Raw genomic sequence first — 19,155 nt, 5'->3', positions numbered from 1 at the left:
TTGGGGTTCACTATCAATGAGCCGTACTCAAACGCTTACCTTCATCGGAGCCAGTTTTATCACAGTTCGGTTTCTTGCCTTTCCCCCAGGACATTTCGGCTGTGATCCTGAACTTTCACCCTTAATCCTGGATTTCAGTGAGTTGAACTTTGAAGCTCTTTGGACTGCTGACATCCTGCAGGGCCAGCACACCAGGTGGCATTTGCGGTCTCTGCAGTGAAATCTGAAGTCTCAGTGGGCCAAACATCAAGGGTACCTCTCCGACCATGTTCAGACTTCTGAGGAGACTGCAAAAGATTTGCAGTGGTGGTTGATGGACTGCGATTCGGTCAGTGCTGACTTTTCTCCCTTCCCCCACCCAGACCTCACTGTGGTGACCAATGCATCACTTCTGGGTTGTGATGGTCATCTGGTAGAAGTGGAGAGCAGAGGCATCTGGTCTCCGGTGGAGTCTTTACTCCATATCAACCTTCTGGAGATGAGGGTAATCCGCTTGGTGTTGAAAGCCTTCCTTCCGTCCATCAAGGGGAGGCTGATTCAGGTACTCATGGACAACTACACTGCCATGTGGAACTGCAACAAACAGGGTGGGGTGGGGTCACGGACCCTGTTCTGGATGGCTGGACCACCAATTAATTTTCCTGGTTGTGAATCACCTGGCATGCTCCTTGAATGTCAGGGCAGACAAACTCACCCAGCGAAGTTTGGAAGAGCACGCGTGCCAATTACATCTGGAGGCAGTGCAAGGTCTCGTCCATACATGGGGAGAACCTTGGCCGGATCTACTCACCACTGCAGAGCACGTGCAATATCATCACTTCTGCTCCAGAGTTTCCAAGGCGTCTTTTTTTGCTTGGAGATGCATTCCACATCAAGTTGAATTCAGGTCTCTTGCCTTCCCACTGATAACTTTCCTGCCTGAGTTCTCAAGAGGATCAGGACTGACTGGGCCTGGATTGGGCATAGAGACCATAGTATCCAGAGCCCCTGTACTTGAGCATCTGTCCTTCGATCAGGCTGCCCTTCCTGGAAAATCTGCTATCGCAGCAGTAGAGAAGGGTTCTGCACCCAGACCTTCGCAGTCTCCACCTTCATGCTTGGAGATTGAGCGGCGACAACTGAATACCTTCAATCTTCCTCCCGAGGTGTTTTATGTCATCTTAGCCATCCATCAATCTAAAACAAAAGGTATACTGTTAATATGGAAAAAGTTGATGCTGATATAAGAAACGATACAGTCTTTTATGTAAACTAAATTGCTTCCTAATTAACAAATCCGCCGGTTGTGAACTCCACATCTACCCAGACTCGGAAATACGTAGTCAGGCAGGCTCTGAAACCTCGGTCTGAGGTCACTGTTTGATAGGTCACAGGTGGGGTGGCACGTAGCCGGCAGACAAACACACGAACAGGAAATCCCAGATCAATCTCACAGATTGACACAGTGACATCTCAATGGTCCAAGGAGATTGTCCCCAGCAAAGTACACATGGCCAGAAGGGTACGCACTCTCCTAAAATACCATAAAGTCAGATGCCACAAGAGTTAGGAACATATGGCCAATCAGGACACACCACACGTAGTAATCACGCACTCCCAATGGCGGACATTTGGACGTGTTACCCACTGGCCACATTGAGTCCATGCAGGGTCGAGGCCCATCTGGATTATCTATTGAACAAATAAATTATGACTCCAAAGGCTTCAATTTGCATTCCTTACCATACAAGGATCACCAGAATTGTTTATGGCATACAATGAACTGTATAAGAACGTGTCAGATCGATTGTAAATTGATACAGTCCTCAGACCCTATGCCTGTAATTGGTCTACCGGCCACAATGTTTAATTAAACTACCTGTTTGTGTTTTGCCAAACACCTCTTGTTTCTTGTTTTTTGTTTTTTCAAGGTATGAAATGTTCAAGCAACAATATGCCCATTGTTGGGACAGATTTGTGGTTTGGTGCAGTACACTGCAGATTGACCCCCCTCCAGGCCAAGTTATCCGATGTTCTGTTGTTGGTTTTGGCTCCTGCCAGGCAAAAGCTTTTCTCTCGGCACAGTTAAAGGGCTTTTTTGCAGCTGCCACGTCAGCCTTTATTGCTTAAGCCTCCAGTTGTTATGTATTTCTTAAAAGCATTTGCTTCCTCCCTCTCCCTTTGTCCTGCCACAGTGGGATCTTAACTCAGTCTTTACATTTCTGATGGACGCTCGCTTCAAGCTGCTTCATAGCTGCTGCTCCTTGCAACTTTTTACCTTCAAGACAATATTCCTCATCGCTATTACATCGGTGCAGCATGTGAGTGAGCTTCAAGCTTTCTGTGGCAGAGAAACTGATATCTTTCTTACCTAAATTTGTGATGCCATTTTATGTTGGTCAGAACCACCTTGCTGGCTTTCTATGCCGTGGCTCACGCTTTTAAGGTGGAGGAGAGATGCTATTGCTTGGGCCCCAAAAGAAGACAGAGTTTTTACATCAATCATACCAGAGACCACCAGGAGGATGATCAGCTTTTTGTAGGGTTCTCTGGAGCGAGAAAAGGCAAGGCTGTGCAAAAGAGAACCATCTTCCTCTGAATTGTGCTTGCATTAAGACCAGCTATGTATCGGCCAAAAAGCAGCCTCTGAAAGGACTGTGTGCTCATTCTACCAGGGCCAAAGTTGCTAGCACTCATTGGCACATGCAGTTCTGTCCTAGACATTTGCCAGGTGACTACGTGGGCGAGCCACTGTACGTTCACACAGCACTATTGTTTTGACAATCAGGTTCGCTTAGAGAGGCATTTTGCCTGCTTGGTACTGCAGGACTTTCTAGTTTGAGTCCATTGACAGGCCCACATCCGAATAGGTACTGCTTTGGCATATATTCAAAAGGTGATGAATCTGCAGCTAGAAGCCTCTATCAGAAGAACAAGTTACCTAGGTTCGGTAATGCTCTTCCCAGTAGAGACTCTATCTAACTGTAGATTCCTCACCGGCCCTCCAATCCCCCCTTTCTGTGGTTGGACACTATCAATTAAAAAGATCCCTAGTCTTGGAATCTGCACACTAGTCACATCAATTTGCTTTTGGGGCTCTGTGTCTGGAGGCAAGAACGCTCTTGAAAGCAACTGATGTCAGGGCGCATGAGTGGTGCCTATATAGACCCCACATGTGGCTGAAGATGGGCAACCAAGAAGTATACCGGAGTAGAACGGCGTCAGTGCATTGCAGCACTGCACCACCTTCTGGCACGCAGTAGTTACACTGAAACGTTTCCAGATCCAGTCTGACACTTGGGGAATATTCAAAAGGTGAGGAATCTCTGGCAAGATAGTCTCTACCAAACAGAGCATTAAACAAGTTAAGTAACTTGTTCTTTGGTGCATTGCTTGTAGCCTAGCCAATGGTTAAGATGACACGTTCATAGGGAAAAACAGGAAGGAACATAAACTCGTGAGTTAAAATTAAGCCAAAAAGGGGAAGATATTGTCTTTCCACTGGTACACAGGGAAGGACAGAACGAAGTCTTTAATTTCTACCTGATGTTTAATTTAACCATTATCCAGGATATAGATTACAATAAACAACCATTTCAATTCTTACTCAATTCCAAATAGTGTGAGTGTGCAGGACCCTTGAAAATTCTATATGTTAGTGGCGCACCCATATATTGGGAGGATCAGGGATGGTGTTAACCTCAAAGTTATGAGGCAATGTGTCCCTAGAGATAAGATTCAAAATAGCATTTTAAAATACAATCAATATGACTGATTTGAAAAAGGAATTTAGGATCATACATTTGAAATACCATTAAGGTTTATTAATAATTTAGGCACAGTACAAAACAGGAAATTTCAGCTGTAGTAATAATCATAAAGTCAATTGCTGTAAAGGCTCTTAGTACAGAAAACAGAATAAGGTGTACAATCATGAAAAATTATCTATATCTTAAGTGTGCAGCAAAATCAGTATGATATCAGGCAGAATCCATAGAAGCTCAGGAAAGATCTCAAAAAGATTTCTGTTGCACCTCAAAATCCATGGGTTTATATACAGTTTTCCTGCATAGGAAAGTACAGAAACTGCAAAGTCAACATGGTATTATCATTGCACCAACAAATAATTTTATTACATTCTAAAAAGTCACATAGCCCTATCAACTTAGCACTATCCCACTACATGATAGCTGGTCACTATAGATGGTCAGAATCTCCCCTTCTGACCATCTGTCATCCGGGGGTATTAGAACAAACTAGCTACATAAACAACAGTTAAATAATGCAATACACTTGCAAGTGGAAAGACCTTCAGTTTTGTAACAAAAAGCTTCCTGTAGTTAGCCCTTCAAGATCAGTGACGTACAGAAATAAATAATCCACATTTTGCTGCAGGTACTGTCAAGCGAGGAAAATAAACTCAGATACACCATCCATTTTGAACAAGAAGGCATTGAAGCCTAACCAAAGGAAAATCAAATGCTGCTAAGATGGAAAATATACTTTCTAAGCACACAAAATCAAAGGTCTTCTCTGCATCCAAACTGCATTACATCCATTGGGATTTTTTGCTTTGAGAAGACGTATGCCTCATAGAAGATACTTAGTATTGGCTATTTGCCTACCTGTGATGAAACCATGTTGGTCTATATGATCAACTTATTCTCAATCTTACGGATACTTGCAGCCATTGCTTTTGCAATCAGTTTATAGTCCTCACTCAGAAGGCTCATCGGGTGATAGGTACTTGGATCTTCCACTCTGTTCCCCCGTTTTAAAAAACTGGCCACAGTTCCAATATCAAAAGATTTTGTTACTTGATCACAATTCAGAATATGGTTTTTGAGCCAATAAGGATGTTTTATTAAGACAAATAGTTGAAGCAAAATGCTGGAAACCCATTTTGACCACATACCTTTCTATTAGGTAATGTCATTAGAATGTCAGATATTTCTTTTTTGGAAAAAGGTGCTAGCAATTGAGTGGCTTAATTTTTATCCAACTTAGGTATTAGTAACCAACAGAGAAATTGCTTGTGCTCGTTTTTATTTTTTGTATCCTGAACACATGTGCGCGCGCACACATATATATATATATATATATATATATATATATATATATATATATATTCACTGAAAAAACCATAGGTTTCACACACGTTATAGTTAGGAATTAGCATTTAAAAAACCTTGCAAATTCAGTGAAAAAACCGTAGGTTTCACACGTTATAGTTAGCTGGACATTTTACTGATAAAAAACCAATGAAATTCCCCCGTTATAGTTAGTGCAGGCAACTATAACTCACGCGACCGCAATCCTCTGCGCGCACCGCGCGCCCACTTTACGCAGTTAGTGCCGTGCACGCACGGTGGGCACGCGGTGCGCTGCACGCACCGCGTGCCCACGTTACGCTACATGGGCCATGTACGCACGATGCGCTTCGCGCACCGTGCGCACATGGAGGACATATGATGCGCTTCGTTGTGAAAGGTAATATTTTAATTTTTGGGAAAAAAAAAAGGCATACACAAATGGTGCCCTTCGGGCACCATTTGCACATGGGGTGGGAAAAGTATGGATATTTTATTTTTTTAATAATTTTTACCGTACGCGTACGGTAAGCTTAATCGGCGAAATTGTTGAAAAAATCAAAAATTCCGTTTTTGGCCTTGGGGGATCTTTGGGGACTCCCTCAACATGGCTAGGTGCTTAGGAGCTGTCTAAACAGCCCCTTTACATGTTTTTGGCCTTTGTTTTTTAACCCCCTCTCAGAGTGCGAGAGAGAAAATGGCGGCCGCAACTTCCTGGTTTCCACCGATTCGAATGTTTACTAAGATCTAACAGCCAATCAGATTCGCACCGTACGCGTACGGTAAGCTTACCGTAAGCGCACCGTAAGCTGCCACAGATATATATATTGATTTAAATGCTATTTTCTCAGGAACTACTGGACAGATTTACACCAGACCTACAAAAGGCACTTCCTTGACCTGAGGACTACCTCTCTGCCAAATTTCAAGTAACTCTGTTCAGCCGTTCGGGCTGTAGCTGTGTCTAAAGGTCCTATGGAAAAATGCATGGGAAAAACGCGTTTTGGGACCCCCCTTTTTTCTCAGCCCCCGCTTGACGAATCCCCCCGAGACTTTCAGGGTAGGAGCGGAGCGTAGCGCCCCATTAGTTTTGAAAATTTCGCGAGGATTCGTCGACCGGCGCCAAAGTTATTCCAAATAGAATGTTGCGGTTTTCCTATGGAAACAGGGTCCTAACTATAACTACCTACTGGCGACCGCCAGTAGGTAATATATATATATATATATGAGTGTAGACAAAACAACTGTTATGGGAGTCTGATGAAGAAGCTACAAAGCAATGATAATGTCATAATACGGCAATCAGACAAGGGCGGTAACATTGTCTTGTGGTCTTTGTACATGGAAGAGGCTTTACAGCATTTGAATGATCGGCAATGTTACAAGCGCAGTGACTGGCAAACAGTAAAATCAGCCTGGAACAACTTTAACACCAAATTACTGTCTTGGAAAAGTCTAGGATTGTTGAGCAGTGATGAATTTAAATTCTTGAAAGTCAATCACCCAGTTATTCCTGTTTTTTATCTAATAACCAAGGTGCACAAAAACCCTGAAAAACCTCCGGGAAGACCTATTATTTCCGCTAAGAACAGTATTATGGAGAACACTTCTAGATACATTGATTTTTTTCTCCAGGAACATGTAAAGAAACTAACATCCTATTTACAGGATACGGGGGTCTTCTTAAGGAAAATTGAATCAATTTCTTGGCAGGATGATTTTTTGTTGGTGACGTTAGATGTCACAGCTCTGTATACCAGCATACACCACCTTGATGGTATTAGAGCTGTGGAATACTTTCTACGTTTAAGACCTGTCAATATGCTGGAACACAATAGAATGTTGGTAGATATGATTCACACTTGTCTTTACCACAATTATTTTCTGTTTCAAAGACAGGTGTTTCAGCAGATGCGAGGTGTGGCTATGGGGGCTTAATTCTCCCCCAGTTATGCTTGTCTGCATATGGGTCTGTGGGAGGAGCAGGTCCTCAAAGTTCAATTTGGCCACATCCTCAGCAATTATATTGTAGCATGGCATCGTTATATTGACGACCTATTCTTTATCTGGCGGGGATCAGAATCGTCAGTCAACCTGTTTATCGAGGGTATAAATAAAAACAAACTTAATCTCGAGTTTACAGGCCATGTGAGTAGGACCGCTGTGAATTTTTGGGACGTAGAAGTATATGTGGACAAAAACAATCTGGAGACTCGATTGCACCGCAAAACAACAGCAGGTAATACGGTTCTGCACGCCACTAGTCACCACCCTGACCATCTGATACGCAGCATCCCCTACGGGGAGATGCTGCGGATCACACGGATCTGCAGTGTAGAATCAGAATGTACAGAGGCACAGTTGTCTAGTAAAATGAGGTTTTTGGCCAGAGGATATGCTGTGGAGACAATTGACACAGCAATCAGAAAAGCCAATTCAGTTTCCCGTCATGTAACATTGGCAAAAGCCAATGTGCAAATCAGCACATCAGAGGAACCCTCAACAAGTACAGAACCTCCCAGATTGATAACCGCCTATAATCGCCAACACAGAGCATTACGCATGATTTTTACCAAAAACTGGCCAATTGTTCAAATTACCTAATCATCGGTCATCTCCTTAAGAAAAACCCTGAGATGACTTTTCGGAGGGCTAGATCCATGAGTGATATGCTTGTTAAAAGCAGTCCTGAAATTTGCACTAATAACACCTGGCTGCAATCCACCAAAGGCTTCATTAAATGTGCTTCATGCAAAGCCTGTAAATTTGGATGTGCCCATCTGTAAAAAATTGACATGTAAATCTGACTTTGCGGTGTATGTGCTGGAGTGTACGTGTGGCCTGCAATACGTTGGTAGTACCAAGTTGCAGGTTCACAAACATATACTCCAGCACATGCGGGCCATCAGCAACAACGATGCAACATACCCGGTCGCAAGACATTTTAAAGAGGCACATGGGAGCTGTCTAGAATCTCTCAGTTATTTTGTGGTGGACATGGTTCCACCATTACGCCGAGGGGGAGACCGTGAGGTACAGCTCAGGCAACTCGAAACAAAATACATTCTCGAGTTGGATACCAAAACCCCGAACGGCTTGAACTCTAGTGAAGACCTCTTTACTTGCCTTCATTAAATAGCACCATGATACTCAGTGATGGCAGATGAACAATCAACATAAAGTAATATACATATACTGCATTATACATTTTTCTAATAGATTTGGATTTAAGACAATTCAGACAATACTGCAGATATGTTATGAATTCTGGAACACTTTTTTAAGTTGTAATATGTTTTCCCCTTTCACCATACCCCTCCCTGCACTATACACTTTATAAAGGTGATCCTGTGAGCAGATTAGTCATATATGCTGGTAACATTATATGCATAAATAGAATTTTTCTTAGTGATATTATTATTATTATTGTGGATTCCAACTGGTCAGGGAGGAAAATTTGATTCGCAATATGTAAGAGAGCTAGCGAGCTGTATAACAGTTAAAAGCAGACATTTTATCTCAGCAGGCAACAGTCAAACAGTAGCTCATCTATCCCACAGCCATACTAGTCAGTGGAGCAAGTCGGCTCACTTGAGCAGTGACACAGCTTGTGCAAATCAGGTTCTTTGAGGGTCCAAATGGAGTATTATACAAATAAATGAGCAGTGGTGATTTTATTGACACTACTTTATCAATCTAAGGGGGTTACATGTATGCAATCTGCACTTGCGTTATTTGCACATATACACCCGCCATTTGCACTTGCATAAACTTTGCAAATTTAGGACTATACCTAGCAACCGCAGTGTATTATACAGACAAACGAGCTGTGGTGACTTTATTGAGACCACAGTATCAACCTTAGGGGGTTACATGTATGCAATTTGCACTTGCGATTTTTTGCACATATGTATCCGTCATTTGCACTTGCACATTTTGCACATTCAGAACTATACTGAACAATAGAGGTGTGGGTATTCCAGAAGAATCACTTTGCTTGGTATTCATTGTTGCTGCAACAATTAATTACGGCCTGCAAGCTCATGATTATCGTTTTGTAGTCTGACTGGCTGGTGAACATTTGGTTCCCCTTTGCTCTCTCTTTTTTTATGAAAAAACAATAATTATGTTTTTTGATTGAATTATCAGCCATTGGTGTATTTGACCTTGTATATTGCTAAATGTGATGTTTGAATACCAGCATTCGATGTATTGATACAATGTATGTTTTTTTTATGTCAATTGGCTTAACGATCACCTGACTTGCACCAATGCACTTTATAAACCTATGGGCTGCCTGAGTCAGCGTCATGTGATCAAGGCCTTTCTGAGGCCGAAACGCGTCATGGCGGTGCTTGTCATACCTGTGGATTAAATTATTTGCACCGATTCTACTGGGTCCGCTTCGTCCTTTTCTACTATCTTGAATATTGCGGCGAAGTTCCTGTATATGTATATATATTCACTTAAAAAACCATAGGTTTCACACATGTTATAGTTAGCTGGACATTTCACTCGTAAAAAACCAATGAAATTCCCCCGTTATAGTTACTGCAGGCAACTATAACTCACGCGACCGCAATCCTCTGCTGATGACGTCAGATATTACATCACTGATGACATATGTGTCTTTCTGAAAAATAAATATTTGTAATATATGTATAGCTAAAGATTAATGGAAGAAGACAAGGGTAAATAAGTGTCTAAATACAGTGATGTAATATCTGACGTCATCAGCAGAGGATTGCGGTCGCGTGAGTTATAGTTGCCTGCAGTAACTATAACGGGGGAATTTCATTGTTTTTTTACGAGTGAAATGTCCAGCTAACTATAACATGTGTGAAACCTATATTTTTTTAAGTGAATATAGATATATATATATATATATTACCTACTGGCGGTCGCCAGTAGGTAGTTATAGTTAGGACCACGTTTCCATAGGAAATCCGCAACATTCTATTTTGAATAACTTTGGCGCCGGGCGACGAATCCTCGCGAATTTTTTAAAATAGGTGGGGCGCTACGCTCCGCTCCTACCCTGAAAGTCTCGGGGGGATTCGTCAAGCGGGGGCTGAGATAAAAGGGGGGTCCCAAAACGCGTTTTTCCCATGTATTTTTCCATAGGACCTTTAGACAGGGCTACAGCCCGAACGGCTGAACAGAATTTAATGAAATTTGGCAGAGAGGTAGTCCCCAGGTCAAGGAAGTGCCTTTTGTAGGTTTGGTGTAAATCTGTTCAGTAGAATCTGAGAAAATAGCCTTTAAATCAATATATATATCTGTGGCAGCTTACCGTGCGCTTACCGTGCGCTTACCGTGCGCGTACGGTGGCGTGCGCGAGCGCGATTCTGATTGGCTGGTAGATCTTAGTAAACATTCGAATCGGTCAAAACCAGGAAGCGGCGGCCGCCATCTTCTCTCTCGCACTCTGAGGGGGGAGCTGATAAACAAATGCCAAAAACATATAAAGGGGCTGTTTAGACAGCGCCCATGCACATAACCATGTTAGTTGAGTCTTCAAAGATCCCCCAAGGCAAAAAACGGTAATTTTTTATTTTTCGAAAATTTCGCCGATTACGCTTACCGTACGCTTATAGTACGCGTACGGTAAAAAAATATAAAAAAAAAAAAATCCACACTCTCTCCACCCCGTGTGCAAATGGTGGCCGAAGGCCACCATTTGCGCATGGCATATATGAGCACAGCATTTCCCAAAAAAATTTCAACAGATTACCTATCACAAGGAAGCGCATAATATGTCCTCCATGTGCGCACGGTGCGCGAAGCGCATCGTGCGTACATGGCCCATCTAGCGTAACGTGGGCACCGTGCGTGCACGGCACTAACTGAGTAAAGTGGGCACGCGGTGCGCGAAGCAACTATAACTCACGCGACCGTAATCCTGTGCTGATGACATATGTGTCTTTATGAAAAAAAAATATTTGTAATATATGTATAGATAAAATTTAATGGAAGAAGACATGGGCAAATAAGTGTCTAAATACAGTAGCATCAGCAGAGGATTACGGTCGCGTGAGTTATAGTTGCCTACAGTAACTATAACGGGGGAATTTCATTGGTTTTTTATCAGTAAAATTTCCAGCTAACTATAACATGTGTGAAACCTATGGTTTTTTCAGTGAATATATATATATATATATATAGTGATCCAAAATTATGTCTGAATTTGACTGGGAACAGTGGTACCTTTTTTCTCACTTTCCGAATCATTTCTCTACATGTAGGTTGATTATTTGATTGTTTTCCTTAAGATGTTTTTAACTTTTTCTTACTTTGAGCTACTCTCTGGGAAATTACCTGTATTGCTCTACTGTTGGGCTTGTCTAATTTCAAGTTCCATTATTCTGATTTACTTTCTTTCTGTGCGTTGGTTTAATATATTGATTTAAATGTTTTTTTCCCTTCAGTCTTGTCTTGAGGGCATCCCATATGACTTAAAATCTTTTTGTTCCATCATTTATTTAAAAAAAATCTTTTATGAATAATTTAGTTTTCTCCACCCACATTCCATCTTCTAGCAAAACTGTATTAAATTGTCATGTTTTTATCTATTAGCCGGTTCGTCTAAAGTACAATCCATCCAATTTGCTTGATTTTTCATTAGACAAAATATTCTCGCTCTGAGATTTTGACCCCAATTGGACTCTAGCATCAATTTTGGGTCAAGCATGCTTTTCTTGTCTTTCTTTATTTGCAACACCTTTCTGTGTAGACCTAAGGCCAGATTTAGAGTTTGGCAGATAGGATAATCATCACAAATGTGACAAATGTCCTGTCCACTATATTACAAATACATTGTATCTTATGGCGCTTGTAATACAGTGCACTGGACATCAGTCACATTTGTTATGGTGTATCCCATCTGCCAAGTCATGCCCTTGTTATACATATATTCAATCTACTTGCTGATTTCTGACATTGCATTTAGTATTTCTTTGGGCATTATAGTTCCTGATAAGGTTTGATGACAATATTAAATGAATGGATGAGTATCCAAAGTCGTACTGGTTGTGAATGACTTTGTCTTTTCATGAGAATCTTTTGATTGACTAACAATGCTTGAGTTCACTTTGTTTAAAATACTTGAACACTCTGTATTTGTCATTGCACTGTTCTTATCCTTTACAATGAGGGAAGTGTGAGTTGAGCTCTGTTTTGGGTAATCGAATTCTAACTCTTACTTTGTTGCCGTCTCCTTGCTCTGCTAGACTGCTGCATGTTCCCATTGGACCATTTGTTGTGGCTGTGACTTTAGTTACATCTCTTACCCTTCAGTTTATCTAACTCATGACAAAGTCTGGTCTCCAAGTGAGCTACATTCCGCTTCCCTCAACCTATTGCTCTCTGGGCTCATCTGGGATTATCTTCTTCCTGCCCCACCTAACTCAGCTTCAGCCTCTGAAAAATGGGACTTACTTCATGTGGAAAAGCTGCTTTGGCAGGCTGGTTGGCAGTTAAGGATTTCAGGGCTGAGGTTGGATTTATCAGGCTTTGCTGACCAGGCATTACTTCGACATCATCCACAAATGATGAGCTTATGAGAGAGACTTGCTTAAGTAGGTGGTTCTTACTGAGTCTTTGGTGGAGTTACCTTCGCTTTCCTTATTGCCCTGGTGTGGATTGCAGGTCTTTCGATCTGAACTGCTTTCTGTGAGAGTGGCTTCTCTTACTAATATGACCTATACCCGGAGATGTGGGATTTCATATTGGCCTTTTTTATCAGCAATAGTTTTTGCAATATGTAACTAATCAGCTCTGCACAATGATACAAGACGGCTTTTAGACAAAGTAATTGTACCTCTTCAATATTAAAAAATCCATAGATCGAATAAGACTCATCCAGTACACTACCCAATATACCACCAGACTATGTTGTGCAAAGTATGAGAGAGGAGCTCTTAAGTTATCACTTACCCTGCTTGGTAGTCGGTGTCCTAATGGCAGATCTATCTTCCCAGTGAGTGCCTCCCAACGTTGGCATATACATGCTTCTTGACGAGCGTTTTAGCTGATCTCATTCAAGTTCTTCCACTCCCAATGCTGTATTTATTCACTGCACTGGTTGCTTGTCTCCTGCGGGGATTTTTTATCAAGGGTTTTTCATCAAGTTCCACATGTCATTTTATGGTAACTACAGAGTATTTGAAATATAGCAGGAGTAGTTTGAGTATTCTGAAATATTCCTCAGTTGCTTCCCTCTTAACGAAAGGGTCTCTGTCAAATGCAAGTCTGAAGATCTCTTGTTTTTTGGAGTATCTGAATCGTAGCAGGTTGGGTTTCATTCTTAATTTACAGTTAGATACTTCCAAAGTGTGGGTCGCTGTGGTCCTTAAGATCATCCACCATGTTTTAGTAATTTAGACCCTTGTTGTTGAAACAAATTTGAGGCAGTAGAATGAAGGACTGTAATCCATATGTAGAGGGATGCATATTTTCTTCAAGGAGTCTGACCATTTACCAGGAAGTCTTGTGTGTGGTGCATACTATCTCTAACGTTCTTCTAGATTCCTTAGCGAGCGAGTGAAGGGATTTCAAGGCAAGGTTCATGTGTAATTTTCTGAGACTGAGACCTTATCTGCCTAATTCTACAGTCTGCCTGTTACCTTTGAGAAATTCAGTGTGGACTATACTGCAGTAAACCAATGCTGTTTGTAGAATAGACACTCAGCATCAGTATTTATATACAAGTTAGGGGGTTGGTACTTTTTGGGCTACAGATATAAACCAACAGGCAATTCGTCCAATCTTTTTTTCATTTGATACTATAAATTAAGCACACTGGGAATTTTAGTCTTGCTACTAAGCTTTGCCACCCATCATGGGAGTATTCCCAAGTAGATGATGTTTTTAGTGTTTCAGTTTTGCATTGGTTTGTTTTTTGCATATCTGATTAACTACTGCTCTGCCCATAGTGTTTGCATTCATTCACCAGAACTATTTCTCTATCTCTTAGTCACCAAAATGTGTACCTTTGAAGAAGATTTGTTAGGTACCGACCTAGAAGTATTTGTATGCTTCTTGCAAGCAAAACTCTTGCTAGTTCTGTAATGAATCGACACTTTGATCAAACGCCACTTGGCAAATATTTATGCCTACGGTCTGGTTAGGAACAACGCTCATCAAATCCTTCTTATTTATGCTAGATAATCTGTTCGCAATATATTAGTATCTGTCGTCTGTAGCCTCTATCATGGTTCCAACATTTACACAATCCATCATCTGTATTTACAAATGGATAATAGGTCACACTAGGAAGGCACTTGAAGTCTGTAGACTTGGCCAGGGCAGCATGGTAGGGGATCCACATGCAAAATACCCATCTTCTTCTTTTCATCAGAGGGCACTTTTACATGCATTAATGATACAAATAGTGTAGAGACTAGCAGTATTTGAATTATGTTGCCAAAAGACTATTACTTAGTTCATCAGAGCTGGGGTTTCTTCCCTTCTGTGCATGACTCTCAATAACTATACTCCATACATCATTTTTCAGCGTATCATATCACTACATACAACAAACATAACTTTAACTACTTTAAATTTACAGTGTTATGCTCCAAGTATAATAAGGACTGTGGTTTTTCACACATTTGAACAGTGGAAAATCCTCAATGTGACGTTTCATTGCAGATGTCTAGCAAGATACATTAAGAATGTTTTAAAATGTCCTACCTACAATGTGAAAATTGAAATATTTGATTCTAGAGTCTTCAATTTCTGGTAAATCAAAAATGATTAAACATGGATTCTTGTAAAAGTTGGAAACATAACAGGTGTCACCATTTATGTAGAGGACAATCTATATTTAGTTAAGTAGCGTTTTGTAAGAAAGAGAGAATGCTGTAGATGTTATATTACTTTAACACTCTATTTAAATTTGTCATTTTTTAGGTCTCGCGCCTACCCTTGCAGTGCGCAGCACTGCTCGCGCACCGAGAGACCTCATGTAAGGGGTTCTGAAAGCTGACCACCCGCTCGTGCGTGTGCTTTTGTTTTCGTCAGCTGCTATTGGCTTTAGTGTGCGTCTTTGTGAAAAATGCAGCACGCCATTGGTGAAAGGCATGTGAATGTCCCAGCTTCTTTCCAAATGTAGCCGGCCATTTCCCAGTGGTGTCTGTTACGCGCAGCAGCGGCACAGACAACAGGCTCACTCGTCCCCGCTCCTCTGTGGTGCACGCGCATCACTGGTTTCAATTCCCGCCCCCGCTCCTCAGTGGTGCGCGCGCACCACTGGTTTCGATTCCGTGCTTATTTTTCTGCATTCAATCTACGACATTCCTGTCTGGGTTGTTCTGATGATTAGATAGCATACTGGGTTAATGTTCCGGCTGCAGCGATCTCCGTGTTCTGACGGTCGCAAGGTTCCACCTATCGCGCCACCTCCTCTTCGGCAGGTAGGGAGTAAGAGAGTGCTGAGTGCAGCGCACTGACTGAGGCAGATCTGCTCCAGGCGCCTGGGAAATGTCGCGCGTGGAATCGGGGCTGGTGATGAAAGGGTCAGACTGAAGCACAGCGGCCAGACAGGTGCTGCCCAGCTCCGATAACTCAGCCAAGACTGATAACTCTGCCAATTCCAGACACTGCCCTCCGTGCTGCTTTCTCACACTGCCCAGCGGTGCTAACTCTGCCAGTGGGTGCAAACTCACCTCGTGGCAGCCCTCCCCGTGAATACTTGCTCCTCGCACTGCCCTCTTGTGCCTCTTACTCAGACTGTCCACCCGTGCCAGTTTACACTGCCCACGAATGCCTTACCACCGGTGCCACCTCCTCAAACTACCTGCTGGTGCTAATCTACACTTCCCACCGTTGTAACCTCCTCAGAATATTCCCTTGTGCCAGCTGTTCTTCCCACGGTCTACTGGTGCCACCTTCTTATACTGCCCACGCGGGCCCACTTCCATATAGCGCCCACCAGTGCCTTCTCCTTACATCAACACTGCCACCTGTAACAGCTCCCCAGAATGCCCAACAGTGTTCTTTTTGCATACACCTGCCTGCGCCTACTCACACAGCCCAGCCGTGCCTTTGGTGCATCTCGTTACTCATTGCATTGGTACCAGAGCTCTCCTCTTCATTGGCGCCAGTCCTGCCAGCGTCACATACGTCACCATGCCAGCACCTCTCCATCCATTAGTGACAGCCGCTGCCACACTGCTCACTGGTACAAGAACCGCACCCTCCTATTTTACTCTTGACTACCGATTCCAGCATCCTGCCTTTCACAGGTTTACAACTTGTTTCAGTTTCTTAACAGTTTATTCCACAGTGGGGAAAAAAACTGGTGCAGCAAGAGGCGAATCACTGCAGTAGAACACTCTGATTGGCTAGGTGGCGTCACTTCTATTTATGAGTGGTGGCCTCTGCTTGTCACTGGGCATGTCTGTTTGGTAAGGATCAACACGTCAGTGGCAGCAGTTGACTTCTCATGTTAGTTGCTTGACTTCTGTACTTCGCGCTCCCGCACGTCCAGGGATCTTTTGTGTGCCATGTGCGCGAATTTGGGGTTGATAGGTAGTACAAGTACAGTCTCATATGGGATCAGTTTGAATATCACGTGATTCCTGTTCATTTTTAACAATGCCCGTATTTTCAGCATATTATTAGTTTTAGGAGTAAATCGAGGAAATCAGTATGTTTGTTTTCTAGGTATAAAATGTGAGGAAGTTAAGAAAATGGTAATTTAATATTACGGAAATGCTAACTAAAGGTCGGCAAGCCACTAAAAGTTCGAGCCAGGCAGGGACATCTGAAGAATTTTGGGGGCCCTGGGCCAAAAGTATTTTGGGGTCCCCTGTTCGGACAACTTTAGTTTTATGATCCAATTTCAACTCTTTTTTGGCTTCTTTGGCCAGGTCACTGACAGTGGGCACACTCGTCCAAATACTAAATGTTTTTACATCTAATATCCTGGGATAGTGATGTGTGTTTTCAGTATTGTAACACAGCAGCAGCTCACTAATATTACTGCAAATAATCTCTGTGACACCCTCCCATATGTGAGTCATGTTTTGGTCAAAAAGAAAAAAAAACGCTTTTTCATGGATGTTGCATGAAAACGGCATTTATAACAGAACAGAGTGGGCTCTATTAGGTGTCCCCCTGAAAGGCTGGGGCCCTGGGCCAGAGCCCACTTTACCCATGCCTTAAAATGTCTCTGGAGCCAGGTTTGAGGTCCTTTTAAAACCTCAAGGCCAAAGAGAGCCGAGATTTCATGGTAGGGTATGTGTCCCTCCCAATTGGTAGGGCTGCAGACTCATGATAATGGAGAACTAGGTTACGATCCAGGCCTTGGCTCACTATTGTGTAAATCAGTGCAAAACATTTAATTTTGATGTATTGATAAAATGTACAACATAGATTGGGTCTGTTGTGAAGTGCTAGTAACAAAGAACTTCTCTGGACACAAGCTGCTTTTACAGTTCCAGCTTTATTTGGTAAATATGAAGCATAAAAGCCTGGGTGTGTAATCCCTGTGGAGCGCTCCATGTAACTTCCTACGCTGCCTTCGTCACAACATAGCACCCAGCTAAAAACATAATAATAGAATTTAGACAAACCTTTTTTAGATGTGCATTCCATTCGCTTTTTTTGACAATTTTAGTCATAAATACAAAAATAATCATAAAGTAAAAGTTATATACAAATATAAAAACAATTTGATAAAAGAGTAAAACGGCATAACATTACAAAAGCCAGTTGAGAATTTTTTTAGGACAATTGACACCAAGCATTTGCAATGCAATAGGTCTCGCAGGTCTGATAGTTTGAGGTATTGGTGTTGTAAATAATAATGCAACGCCAATAGCTCAAACTTTCAGTAATGCGAGACCTATTGCATTGCAAATGCTTGTCCTTTAAGATCTTGACATTTTTCCTACAAGTGGACTAAGCATTTTTAAACTTCGCACAAGTGCACTAGCTGTGTATTACTCCACTGACCAATGTATTTTTGCTCTTTATAATGCAGTACATGCGTATCTCACTATTGTGCGATCATTTCATTGTTTAATTGCAGCATCACCCCAAGGAAGTTTGATGTAGTTCAAGCATCTGAGGGTCTGAACGTTGGGGCCATCACTGTGGATGCCTGCGATATAACATTAAACAAGAGGGGAACAAGGACATCATTCACTTTTAGAAAAGTGAGGACGACCCCCTGCAACTGTGGTAAGCAAACTGACTAAACCATTCATTAAACATGTGATCAGTTGACCAGATTGTTGTATTTATAGTCTGTAATAATGTGTTCTCTCTATTTGTGAGCACATGAATATGGTTTAAGTAACCTGCATGGCTGAGATAAAGGACCAAATCTGATTCCACAAAAACAAAGGTAAATATTTTGGAAATCCCTTTACAGACCTTCACTTGTAACAGACTATGAGACTGCTGTTTGAAAGCGTGAAAAGTATCTATGCATATTTTCTTGTAATTTCGGTAGTATGAATATATAAATTCGGAGTGGGCATGGGACTAAGACCATGCATTACATTGTACTTGCAGCATCTCAAGCAATTATTTTTAAGGAAAGACTGCCCCTTTTCCACCAAATGCAGTCCTTCCTCTTGTTCTAGAGGCAGGTATTTTGGATAGACTTTGCATTATGGTTCATGATTGGTGCTCACCCAGAAGCCGATGCCACCACAAAGGGTTGCTGTGTTGTTGCGCAGATGGGAACATGGAATATTACATAGAAGGTTCATTGCTTTTCAGTCCTCCAGAACACTAAATGTGTTGGATAGTCGCTGGGTAAAGTGTATTTTCAGTTATTTCTGAAATGTGAACACAAACAAATAATTGACACCAACCTGAATGCCTGTTACCATTCACGATATTGTTCTGTTTCAGGATTATTTATTCCAAAGTTTCAATTGTAATTGTGAGTCTTGTTAACAAATGCATCTGGAAGACTTATCATTTGTGTTTCATGTTCTCTTTTTTGTAACATGCTCATCCAGATTATATAATAAATTGTTTGCACCCACTTACAGGTATCCTCGGTGAGCACAAGCCTATTTGTAGTCTTTCTTTGGATATTGTCTACAACTTCATTTCAAATGTTGAA

At 41.9% G+C, this 19,155-nt stretch overlaps 1 protein-coding gene across 4 annotated transcripts in view; it reads left to right on the top strand.

The window, feature by feature from the left end:
- The window catches only part of ALKBH8 (alkB homolog 8, tRNA methyltransferase), a 438,016-nt gene that overhangs the window by 244,834 nt on the left and 174,027 nt on the right, over nt 1-19,155 (top strand). For all 4 annotated transcript variants that reach the window (XM_085621497.1, XM_085621495.1, XM_085621496.1 and 1 more), the window contains one exon: nt 18,106-18,257. In XM_085621497.1, the coding sequence (XP_085477623.1) occupies nt 18,106-18,257 (152 nt within the window). The remainder of the gene's footprint in view (nt 1-18,105; nt 18,258-19,155) is intronic.

The sequence above is a fragment of the Triturus cristatus genome, chromosome 8 (assembly GCF_964204655.1).
Source record: "Triturus cristatus chromosome 8, aTriCri1.1, whole genome shotgun sequence".
In the NCBI taxonomy this organism is placed as follows: Eukaryota; Metazoa; Chordata; class Amphibia; order Caudata; family Salamandridae; genus Triturus; species Triturus cristatus.
Note: the sequence above shows the minus strand (reverse complement) of the source record. Positions and strands in the feature narration are given on the sequence as shown.